The sequence below is a fragment of the Diorhabda carinulata genome, chromosome 5, assembly GCF_026250575.1.
Source record: "Diorhabda carinulata isolate Delta chromosome 5, icDioCari1.1, whole genome shotgun sequence".
In the NCBI taxonomy this organism is placed as follows: domain Eukaryota; kingdom Metazoa; phylum Arthropoda; class Insecta; order Coleoptera; family Chrysomelidae; genus Diorhabda; species Diorhabda carinulata.
Genome location: NC_079464.1, coordinates 8,850,238 through 8,863,699, shown reverse-complemented (window position 1 = coordinate 8,863,699; position 13,462 = coordinate 8,850,238). Strand labels below are relative to the sequence as shown.

Sequence of the window (13,462 nt, the reverse complement as noted above, 5' to 3'; positions counted from 1 at the left end):
GGACATATTAGCTCTTATTGCGCATATATGCCCAATATATCGCAGTTTTCTATTTTCAACTATATTTATCTGTTGGATCTTTCCTTGATTATGTCATAAACCAAAGTTTTATGAAAATACGATTAATGTCCGTTTTTGGGGTAACATTGATTGGTACTGAATGCCAAAATCTAGCATCGCTGGATATAATAAGCCATAAGTTACATCGTAATCTAGACAATAAATTCTTAATTAACCTATTAATTTTCATTGAAAAATCTTACCGTCTGTATGGTTTGCACAATTTTCAATATCTTGGACGTTGGATACGGGGTTCACTAAAGCACAATCTTTCGTAGGAAAAACAACTTGTGCTGTTTTGTCAGCTCGATCCATAAGACAATTGATATATCCAACGGCTACTTCATTGAATGCTAAATTTTGGGAGTTTTCGCCTTTGTCGATCAGTTTCAAAGCGCAAGCTTGGATTTTATTGCCGTAACATTCTATTTCGCCGTGATGGCATTGGAACTGCCAGTCCGTGATGTCGAAAGTACTCTGCAAAAAAAGATTCGGTTATAAGGGGTCATCCATGAATTACGTCACATGTTAATGGGGAAATGTGACAATATGTGACAAGGACCAAGTTTTGAGATGTCACAACTTCTAGTGCGGCGTTATGCTGCGAGTGACACACCCAAATTTTGAATGGGTTTTGTTTAAATAATTTGTCGGCAGTCCTCGCTTGCTTTCTTACTATTCTATGCTACCACATGCACCGGCGCAGTCTCAAAGGAGAAAAACAACTACTTTACTGGCTAATGCCTCGACAAATTGAATTATAACTCCTCTGAAGAGTGTGATGTAAATCGATCTTTTTGTCGATATTAACATTCCCTAGTTGCTCGCAATTGCAAGGAGAGGCTGTAACTACTGTCTAGTTTCGACGTCATTACGTCTCATCAGAGCAGTTTTACAGCCCTCATTCGGGCTTGAGACCCGAACTGAAGACAACGTCAAAGAGCATCGCAATTGGTACAAGTAGTTAAACATTTCCCAACGAACGCTAAGTGGCGCCATCCTCACTTCCAACTGCGTACCATTGGTCAGGTAAAAATCTAGCGTAGTCGACGATAATATAGATTTCGATGGTAAATAAGGTGTGTAAAATGTATCAAATTAAATATTTCTACTTTTCACCTACTGGGCGGAGCTACTGACTAGTTTCGACGTTATTACGTCTCATCAGAGCAGTTTAATATATATATATATATATATATATATATATATATATTTCTACAGTTTACTTGACACACTTGTATGACGTCACATCAGTAGGGGGTTTATAAAAATGTGACAACATGTGGTAAGGACTGGGAAGGGTTCAAAAGTCCTGTAAAGTAATTTATGTATGGCCTCTAATAGAAAAAAATCAATACTCGATTTTTCTTCTAATATAATCTTTTTTGAGAACACTGATTTCAACCTTTAAGGTTTTTATATAGTGTGAAAAGTTGTACATTACTGTCAAATTTTGATTTCTTACCAATCATATTGTAATAAAAAACAAGAAAGTTAAGAAAAAAATAAATTTATTTGAATGACTATATAACAACCCTTTAAATCCAATCAAGATTTACTTTAAACATTACTGATGACTTAGTGCAAAATCTTTTATTCCTTTTAGGGGTACTCGACATTTGCCGGTTTATTCTAACAAACTTTGCTTCTTGAATTGTCCAGCCTTCTACATTATTTTGCCGTACCTAAATAGCTACTTTTTCTGAGCGTTCATTATGGCCTTCACTTATATAAAGTAGATTCTTATCTGCCTCATTTTGTCAATTTTGTCCATTTATTTTATTTTGTTACAATTTAACGTGATCCGATAGGCTAAGTAACTTTCAAAAACTTTCTCGATTTCTATAAAACAGTTGAGCGTCTTCTTAAGATTAGATTTCAGAGCAAACTGATGCTGTGCGCTAGAGTGTGCAGTTGGTGAGGATGTACTTGATCGTTATTATACGATTTTCCAAAAAAAAAACTGCTTATAAGCGTTATTTTCAACTCCAAAACATTTATTTACCTATCATCTTTTTGTTTAATAACTAGTTTGCTGGTTTCTCATAACATAAAATATTATATATACAAGCTGTCCAAATATCAAAATATGAAACTTTACACACCCCACAAAAATAGCCACGACAATGTTGTCGTTTAACAAAATCAACGACCAGATTATATATCTATATTGAGACATCCTGTATACATTAAGCATTATGTTGAAATCTTGTTTGGAAATACTTAAAGGCGAGTGAAAAATAATATTTGAACTATTGAATGTTATTAAAATTATTAAGAAAAAACTGTTTCAACGTGAAGCATAACAGAATCAGTTTCTGAAAAATTAGTAACGAACACAAAATCTACAAGTAGCAGAGACGGATCCAGGAGAATTTTAGAATATAAAACAGTGAGCTCATCTGATTGTTAGTATCGGTAGAAGAGCTAAGTGTACACAAGAACAAAAGCTTCAGGCTGTTGCAGTAGTAATTAAAAGTGAACATCAAAGAAAATGAAAAAGAATAGACGACCAAGAGGAAGAAAACAATTAAAGCGAATATTGAGAGCAGCAGCAATAAATATCGAATTAAGTACATATGTTGAAAAAATAGGTAAAAAATAAAAATGCAAACAAATTAAAAATAGACACTTATCAATTACTTTTATTGCAGAAGAGAGAATCGCCAGAAGTGTGATATTTTACATATTGCAAGCTCAACAACAAGAATACAAAAACTAGAAAAAGTTGGAAACCAATAACTGGAAGTAAATTTGCATCATAGAAATGCATAAAACATATAGAAAAAATAACATCAAGTAAAAAGATACTAAAGAACACTTTATCAGTAAATATAGAAGAAAAGAAATAGCAAAACTTCACAGAGTTTGTAGTAGAAATAATAAGAAGGTATAAGATAAATGATAAAATACTGAAGAATAAAAGAAATAGCAGAAATGCACAGAATTCGGAGAATAGATTAGAAAAGCATACAATAAATGTTGAATAAATTACAGAGGAATAAAAAAAAGTATATGGAAGGAGAAGAATCAAAATAAAGGAAATTAGAGTCAAAAATACTTAATTACAGCGATAAGAAATTGTAGATACATGGAGAAACTATTATGTAGAGGAATCAGTGGTGAAGAGAAAAAACGGATATATTAGAAAAACTGAACGGAATAATTCAAACCTTTGAAAAGTTATTGAAAAACTAAAATAATTATATAATTTAATAATAAGCAAAAAACTTGTACTCACTGTTGATTTTCCATAAGGAACGAGTGTCAAATTGACATAACTTGAAAGGTTTCGAAGTGATGGATATAATTGTTGAGTGAAGAATTTCCTGGAATCCGGACATAGTGATTCATAATAAACAGATACATTAACCTGAAAAAAAAATTTCATTAGTAACACAGCTTTTAAATAACATTTTTTGTAGTTTTTAAAACAATTGCTAAATAAATATCGATGATAATATTTCTACGTCTGTGTAGAGCATTCTTATCTTCAATTGTTATTTTTTAACATCGACGAGGAATATCGGTCAAAGTAGTCTCCATCACAATTCTAACAGTATTTCAGCTTCCTGATGCAGTTCAGGAAGACATTATCCTCAGTGCAATCTTTGTATTAGTGTAGTTAGTGAAGAGACTGATGAATAACATAATTTGAGTCCCTTGAAGTCGTGAAAGAGAAAGCTGCATACGTTATGAAGTAGCTCAGAGACTTTCAGCATTGTTTTAAACAATCAAGTGATATAAGAGAGATGTATAAAATTAATTATTCATAATTTATAATTAAATATTCTGCAGCGTCTGTCTTCTTATATGATAGACACATCTCGTAATATTTATGGAGGAAAAATTAAATGATTTCCTCTACGGATGTCATTATTTGTTTGTAGTTTTTAAATATAATTATATAAGAAGCTTGTAACTATAGTTAGTTATCAAGGTTAATATTTTCTCGTTGCATTTTTTAAATTACTACGTTATCAACAATGTTTGCTACTGTTTGTTATTAAAGGACAAACATTACAACCTATACCTGTTTATAATTTTATAATGTATGTTGATGACTATAAACCATTTTAATTATAGGTTGTTCAATACACTTTTAATTGTTCTATTACTTAATATGTGAATATTTGATCCAATTCAAACGGTAACTGTTAAGAAAAATTGTGATTCAGAGCGAATTATTGTATTTAAAATACTCTCTGAATGATATTTTTAATAGATAGTACAGTCGGGTTAGCTATTTCATCTATGAATAAAAAAAATCAATCTGAAGGGGCGGCAAATTTTTTATTTTATTGTTTACACGAGTTTAGAAATTTTTACAGAATTAAAAGTAATTCGATAAAAATTGAATTACTGTGCACTAAAGCTTTTCTTGCTTGATAAAAGTGAAGAACTATTTATGATAGATATTAAGCCAAGAAAAACTAAATGCGTTAGCTCTTTTATACCTAGGCAGACTCAATGAACAATATATCTTGCTACGATGTTTTGTATTGTTTTTATAATTCCACATTAAATCCCAAAGTGGCCATTAATGACACCCATAGTCATGATTCCATTACGCAGTTTGATTTGTGGATGGCCCTACCCAATTGGCGCTACGGTCCTTGAAGAACATTGACCTCCCGGACAACTGTCCTCCTCCATTCTTCTCGACGTTATACTTTTCTCCGCCAGTTCCAGATGCCTAGTTCTTTTAGGTCCTGTTCTACCATATATGCGTGGTTTACTAAAATATTATCTGATTACAAGTGTGGTTGTGGATTGCTTGGCAGATACTTGAGTAATGGACATCAATGTCTCAACGTTCTACAGTTTTCCAAAGTTTGGTGACGGAACTCATAGATAATAATGAAGATGATAATAATAACTCTAAAGTTGTTGAGCAAATATTATCTCACCACAATTTCGTAGAGATTCTACCACCAAATCATCGTTAATGACAGAATAGAGACCACGACGTTTCTTATTATGCACATTGGTATGATCATGTCATCGTCCATAATGTTTTCATCGTACACTGCTCAAATCTCATAAAAAATATCCATCACCTCTCATAGATTCTACCTAGGAGTGAATTTCTAATAAGAGATGAAGATATATATTTTCTTACAAGATATCAGCAATTATCAATAAAAGTTTGAAGATATAATATTGCGTATGGACGTTTGTTTTCTGTTTAACAACTGCACAAAGTGTATTCTTGTGAATATTTTTCTGAAAATATTTGTTTTTTCGACCATAAAATTTTGGGAAAAGGTGGCCATATCACATTAACTGACAACAAGTGTTTAGGGCGTTCAAGAACAAACAACGAATTTTCCATATGATGACTGAAGTATTATGCATGCGTGAGCTGTCCGTGCGTTGGGTGCGCGTTTGCTTACTTTGAACCAAAAACGCATTCGAATGAATATTTCCCAGGCTTTACTGAAGCAGTTTAAGCAATTAAAATAAAACCTAGATTCACTGCAAACTCGTGAAATGAACAAAAAGTTAAACACAGTGGAAGTTTCATCTTTTTCCTTGTCTAGTAAGACATCCCTGTTGGATCTGGATCTGTAAAATATTTTCTATATACACAGTCAGTAGTCTCCAATATTTGACAATATTCATTAGATTTTAAGCACTAATTAGGAATTTCTGGATCCGTTGCAATATTCGTACTGAACACACTATATACAGTTACTACTACATACCACGTTTCTATAACCAAATTAGCGTCTTCAGAGACCGCGTCAAATAGTGTAATTGTGAGTTTTGGGATAGTACCAGTGAACAAGGTGTTCAGATTCCAAATAAACGCAGAAAAATGACTATTTTGATGGTAGGACTTGTTTTCATGATACAAACACTTTTCATCTGTCAACTTATTTCCAATTCTCCAATAACTAAATGATGAATATGGAATTCACATAGATTTTTTTGTGATATTTCCAACGCCTTCGCAAAAAAAAATTCTCAATCAATTCAATTTGTTTTCTATGGCTCACCTGAGAAGTTTGTGGTCGATTATTCAATAATCTTCAGTGAGCAGATTTAATATATGAATAACGTGAAAATTATATTATTTTAAATGATATTTTAGTAATTTTTTTACTAACCGCACGTCTTAAGTCGCTGTATAATTATCTAAATTATACTTGCTTCAAATGTATAAAGTGAATCATTATGATAATTTCTTATTATGGATGCTGATTTTATTTTAGAAACTTTTTACGGAAAGTTCATGGACATATATGTATTATTCATGCAAACTATACATTATTAGAAGGTATTTGTAAAAATTCAAGAGGTAAGATATATCAATATCTCACCTCTTACAGTTAGAAAAATTCACAAAAACCAATTCAAATTAATACTCGAACAATTGAAAATATTTTTTGTACTAGTTGAATCAGTTGTTTACCCCCCATATAAAATTAGGTAAACATCTAACAAACCGTCAGTCCACGTGGTCTCATCATCTCCACCAATGAAAACATCGAATCGTAAATTTCTATTGGCCGAAGCTGTCGGAGGGCGTATATACACCATTTCTTTGAAATATTCTTTCTAGACAGTCTGCGATAAGCAGTGGCCTGGCTTGATGAGATTTATTTAATTCATATATTTATTTGACGTTGACGTTCTTTAGACCATGGACTTATGAATTTAATAATAAAGATTTAGATATACTAACACAGCAAGTTTTTTAAATTTTAAATATATTCGAATGTTTACAAAAGGAAAATATTCGGCAATCTGATAGTACAATCATAATAAGAATTGCTGAATTAACTAGAGTGAATGAATTTTCCATTTATCGAGTAGTCACGAAAGGGGTTGCTGTGGATAAATCACGGAACCGAAAAACATGTAAAGAAAAACTGAAATCAGTTGACAAAGTTAAGATTTTATACGTAGGACAATTTATAATTTATATAAGGAGAACAGGGCTGCGAAGTAATACAGCTAAAAGTAGTGGATTATCCAAAATACAATTGTACCAGTTTAGAAACATTGCGTCAAGTTTTGTCAGCATGTAGTTTTAAACACAAAAAACTGAATAAACGGATGGCAATAACCGAATCGTCAAGGATAGTTAGATGGCTACAAGATTATTTGCGTCAGATAAAAGACTACGGAAGTTATAATAAACGAATGGGGTACAAAAAGGGCTCAATTCAAAAAAATGATAAAAACTCAATTTTACTTACCACCTTTTAAGGATGATATCTTAGAAAGGGATGGGCTGAGGAAATTTTGTTATAGAAAAGTTTCTTAAGTTTTTTAATACTAATCCAATCGTCTTGAAATAAACACCATTATTCTTGTAAAAATGAATTGTATTCATTTTCTTAAAAATCTATACTTTTTTAAAATTTTCCAAGCTTATTATCAAAAGTTTCACGCCTATTGGAATAATGTGAAATCAACAATCTAGAAGTTTACCTTCAAATTCTATTTTACAAGCATTTTATTACACTATGCATTGTTGCCGGATTGTGTAATCATTTTATGAAACAAATTTATCGGGCCTACTGTTAAAGGCATTAGTTCCGAGTCCGAGATATATAGGGATATATGTTGAGCAATTCACAAAATACATGAAACGTACAATGTTTATTTTTGAAAAAAAATTTAAAACTGTTCATTTAATTACGCGTCTTTTATCTTAAATTAAAAATATACAACATCAAAAAAGTCAAATTTATAACGTCATTAATAATAATAAAATTTCAGCAATAACTTTTCAATAACTAAATAGTGTATTAAACCAAATTATTATTTCTCACTGAAATCGTTCAAACTGTGTCCCGTTCATTATCTAACATAGGAGCCATTTGATGTTTAATTCATTGAGTCTTATAAACTGTTTGGTCGGTAAACTTAAACCCTAATTTTTAAATGTACGCACAGAAAAATGTGGTTAATATCAGGTAACCTAGGTGGCCACTCCGTTGATACACGTCTTCTAATCCACTTTTTTTCCCAGAAACTTTCGAACATTCGAACACCATACGTGGAGATGGTGTACCATCTTGTTGGAACCAAAAACAGTGATTCAAGTTTTCTATAATTGAATCCAGAAAAGCCGCAATCCGGCCCGGAAGCACTCATACGAAGTGTTTTCAAATATCGCTCAGCTGTTAAATGAATCTTTTTCTGCTGATTCCTACTCATATTTAAATTATTTGGTGGCGCTGGGTGTGTTGCAATAATTGTTTCTATTCACTGTACCACTTTAAGAAAACGTTACCTCGTCTAAAAATTATTAAGAAAATTTTTATTATTATCACAATGCATCATTTAGATTTCAAAAACTTCCAAACGTCTGTCCGAATTATCTCCCGAGAGTTCGTGAATAAGTTAAATATTATATGGGTGCAGTTTCTCTTTATTTAAAAATTATACCACAATCGACTAAGATTTCGTTGTAAGGCAATATTGTAGTTGAGTTAGGATTGTTTTCTAATGATAGTAAAATATCTAACTTTGCATCGTCGCTTATTTCTTGTCTTCTAGTCTTTGAAGCATTCTTATCACTCCTCGTTTCATTGAATTTTACAAAAATTTTTCATTCTTTGCTTTAATTGGAGGTCTTCAAAAATGTGTATCGTTGAATGAGGCAGGTACTTCTTCAATACCTTGCCATAAATGTGGTATCTAATTGTAAAACTGCAAACCATTGTATCAATAAACTAATTGGAAAAATATATTAGGGGTTATTTACTTGAATTAGGGTCAATATATTTAGTAAAACTTATTACACACAGACGGCATGTGAAGTATTTCTTTCTAATGGGTCTATCAAGCCACCTATACATAATAAACTGAAAATGGACAACCCTGTATTAACAATGGATGAATAAAGAATGAATCACATTCAATAATGGAATGATTCATTATGCCATTCTAGTACCACAAATATCCTCAAATAACAACGCATGAATATAAATTCAATTCTTCTGAATAATATTTCATAGAAATATTGTTGACTAGTAATACTTTTCAACTCCAAGAAAACAAAAGCAAACAATAACTAACAGGTGAGCTTCACTGTTGAAAACATATTCGAAGTTTTGTATGTGCTTATTCAGCATGGAACAAAGTATCATCTTGACTGGGCCGTCAATAATGAGACAAGATTAGTACAATAAAGTCTTACAAAATCGGTTGATTCCGCAGCTCAAAGAATGGTTTCCAAATGGGAAACTTTTCAGTTTCATACAAGATGGAGCTCCCTGTCACACTGTTTGGTCTGTTAAGCCTTTTTGGCAGAAGAAAATATCCCTATGTTGAATTGAAAATGTATCAGGTCTAATAAAAAGAGTAGTAGCTAAAGAGGTGATCAGCAACAAAACCCAGCTCTTAGAAAAAATTATTTATGTGTAGAAGTACCATCTTCAAATGTAGGTTACAGTACAATCTTGCATTGGTAGCGTGCGGCGCAGAATTAAACCTTTAAAAGCGGCTAAAGTGGCTCAACTAAATATTGACTTTTACTCACATTACTTTCACTTTCCTTTAAAACTCAATAAACATATGATTTTCTAAATGTATGCTGTTCTATTTATGTTAAATTTATTGCAGTTGATTGGATGATATAAAAATAACAAACAAATCAATTTAAAACAATAAAACGGTACAAGCATTCAATTAAAACAAAAATTCGTTATATAGACGATGTATATAAAAAAAGTGCTCGAACTTGCCAGTGCGAATTCAATCCAATTTACATTCCAGGCGCGGAAATTTTCGAAAATCTTGCGAGATGAAAGTATATTTGCCACATAAGTTTCAATGGATATATTTCATCACTCGCCTTATAAACAAGCAAATCCAACGAGAGATTTGTCGTTCGTGCTATCAATATTATCATGTATATAAATCCATGAAATACTTCTTGGTTTCAAACTAACTTTCAAAAATCGCGATCATGAACGTTATCTTCGTTCTCGGTTGATTATTATTTCAATATTTACAGACTTCTCAATAGTTTCTGTCTCTTAATAATGGGGCACAAAATTTCGAAAATCGGTGCCGTAATTTTGTTAAGAGTTGCTAGACGTATTCAGTTTCCCAAAATCTAGAAAATTCCGACCAATTTAATTTAAGGTTTAGCTCAAAATCTACCGTTGATTAACAATAGGTTATAAATTAAAATCTCTCATTGGTTGTTGCTAATGTTGCTGGTACGTTATGTACAAACATTGCTAAACGCGGATAGATTTTATCTCCCTGGGAGTACTATGCACAATATTGCCAATAGGAGGTAGGATTTGCCTTGACGTTGCTAATCAGCGGTATGTTTTATCTAAGCATGTGCACGTTCATTCATGAGCTTGCTGATAGACAATACAGGCTTTATTATTTATACAAAACATTTTAAATTATTACAGAAACATTTTTATGTTTAGTGCGACTTCGCATTTGGTACATTTTTATTTACATTGAAAGCAAGATTTCTTTTGCTTTTTGAGTTTATTATTCTGCCAGTTGCTGGTCGAGCTGCAGTCGAAAAGTACTTTACATGTACCAAACTTAGTATGTTGTTCTCGTGCATCTAGGAAATGTTCGAACTCATTATCATTAGCATTTTTGCTTTCTGGGACTGACAGTGTTTTAGTATTTTTATTTACAGCATCATAATTTTCATAATTTAAGCCTATTTCATTTAAACTTAAATTATTTGAGCAGCTGATGGATTCACTTTCAACAAGCGTTGCATAAAAATCCCTTTCCTTGGCGTTATCTACTTATACCAAAACTGCTATCAAGTATTTGTCATTAGCCTCAGTTGCAATAGGATCAGTTTAAAAAGAAGTTACAGAGTTTACCGAGGATTCCACTGACTACACCACGCGAAAAATAAAACAGAAATGCACGACTCACAAGACGAGATGATGCAATAATACGTGTGTAGACAAAACATACGCTGATTAGCAACGTCAAGGCAAATCCTACCTCCTATTGGCAATAGTGCGCATAGTATCCCCAGAGAGACAAAATTTACCCGCGATTAGCAATGTTTGTGAAAAACGTAGCAGCGATTAGCAGCAACCAATGAGAGATTCATTTATAGTCTATTGCTAATCAATGGTAGATTCTACCTAAATGCGTCTCGACCCCGACTGATACGATCTAGTTTGTGAACTCAAGATCGCATCAATATAAGTGATCCTAAAAACGAGTTTTCAGGTTTGGTTTTGTTGAAAGCAAACGTTCTTCAGAAGAGGCGTAAGAGGAAGGTTTTGGTGCATGATTTTAATTTGGAAAAAGTTTTTTTTACAACAAGCCAACCTGTGCGGAATCAAAATGATAAATTTGAAAAATATCAACGAAATAATAAAAAAAATTTTTTATTATATTCTTGGAGGTATGAAGGAGTTGAATTCTCGCAATTAGTTTGTTGTAACGTTGAGTGTCCGATACCCGTCTGGAAACAATATATATATATATATATATATATATATATATATATATATACATATTTAAACGGCCGTTTTAGATAGAGACGTGAGTAAAGAAAGACTATGGACATCTGTGTTAAAATGTTTGTTTTTAGTTTATCTTCGACGATTGGAAGAAATAGTGTCAGATCGGATCGGGTGTAGGTGTAGCCTAAGGAGCCAATAAATTGAGACAAATGGACAGTAAAAAAACGCAAATATTGTTTCTCCATCGAGTAATATGCATTAGAATGTTGAGTAACTGAACGTAAAAAATCTCATTAACTTTAGCGCCAAAGGTTATTATTGTGCAAAATGGCAAAGATACTCAAATTGTTTTACCAATAACAGAATAACGCATGCTGGCAGCATCTGTGCTGATCTCTTTTCCCCACTCTACCCTTCGAGGTGTCATAAAAAGCATGTTTGTTGGTTAATGAGTATAGGTTTGACATAAGAATTTTAGCATCTTACGACATTTTCAATTACTACGAGTATATTTTTGCTTCAGATGATTTTACAAGAAATCTGAATCAGGCATCACCATTGACATTAAAGCAAAGTGGTACAAATCTTTGACTGTTATAGATTATAATAAATATAAAGGTTATATTGATATAATGGACCAAATGAAAACATACAAAACTTCTTTACGTAGAGAGGTAAAATAGCTATTTTGGGTGCTGCTTACATTTGGCACCAAGAATTTGCAAACCAGAAGACGCCAATAACGAAATTCAAAGATCTAATTACAGAGCTAACAAAATTGGACATTTACCACAACTCGACACAACAACCGCATACCCAACATATTTTAGAAGATGTGGGTACTAAAAAGAAACTTGCAAAAACTGAGGGAAAACATAGGTTATCCTAGGCTACTCAATCAAGAGATCGTTGTGTAGAATACTCAGAAAACTATTATTTACATTGCTTTTTTTGCAGTCCACTGATGTAGGACATGATTACAATTTTTTATATTTGAATTTTCTTTATTTGTTACTTGTTTTTGTACGTGATTAATATTTTCATATTATTTCTTTATTAGAAATTTAATTACAAATAAATTTCAGTCTAGGAGAACCATACATAAACAATTTTTAGTTCCCACAGCGAAATGTTTTGGATTGATTACCTGGACGTTATATTGATCTGGGAAGCACACGATCATCCTTTTAAAGGTAAGCATTCATGAGAATTAACTACTTTTCCTGCGTAACTTGTGGCGATTCTCATGACAGTCAACGTTTCAATTAACTAGCAATAAGTATCTACGACTTCTTCAGTTTCTTATTCCTTAGATCCTTTCATATGTTTTTGTTGCTAAATTTTCTTGATTTCAAGTCAAAACGTCATTTTTTTAACTGTTTTAAAAATTTTCAATCAAAATAAAACCTACAATTAAGATAATTTAGCCACAAAAGGTATCTATGGTTATAACAAATAATGAAATATCATTACTAAAGTAATCACTGAAATGGTACTACAACATTTGTTTTTTCCATGTATCTGAGTGTTCAGGGAACAAATATTTTCTCGCATAGATATCTGCAATTAAATATTATGTAAATAATAAACATGCTCAGTTCTTAGTAATGAGAAACGAATATAAATTGTTCCTTCTAAATTCCATTTGAGAATATTTGAAATGTGAATTAATTAATAGACAATAGTAGTAAAGTGGATTAATATACGACGCACGTTCTTTCATCGTACAATAAATTAAGCAAGAATTTCAATTTGACCTAAAATGTTGAGTGATAATGATTTTAAATTTACTACTTGAGCAGATTAAGTCGAATAATCTTTCTCAATATTGTATTTTACGAAAATACATCAACAATATACGAATTGCTAAAAGAACTACTATGAAGCTAAATTCAATGGAAAAACTATTATACGAAGATACCAAATAGAAAAGCAGATACAAGGGTTACTTCATAAGTTGGCAGATTGAC

General features: G+C 31.9%; 1 protein-coding gene across 1 annotated transcript in view; it reads right to left on the bottom strand.

The window, feature by feature from the left end:
* The window catches only part of LOC130894642 (GILT-like protein 1), a 28,490-nt gene that overhangs the window by 3,808 nt on the left and 11,220 nt on the right, over positions 1–13,462 (bottom strand). Inside the window, exons 2-3 of the mRNA XM_057801565.1 lie at positions 3,302–3,433; positions 264–537 (exon numbers count right to left, since the gene is read on the bottom strand). Coding sequence (XP_057657548.1) covers positions 264–537; positions 3,302–3,433 — 406 coding nt within the window. The remainder of the gene's footprint in view (positions 1–263; positions 538–3,301; positions 3,434–13,462) is intronic.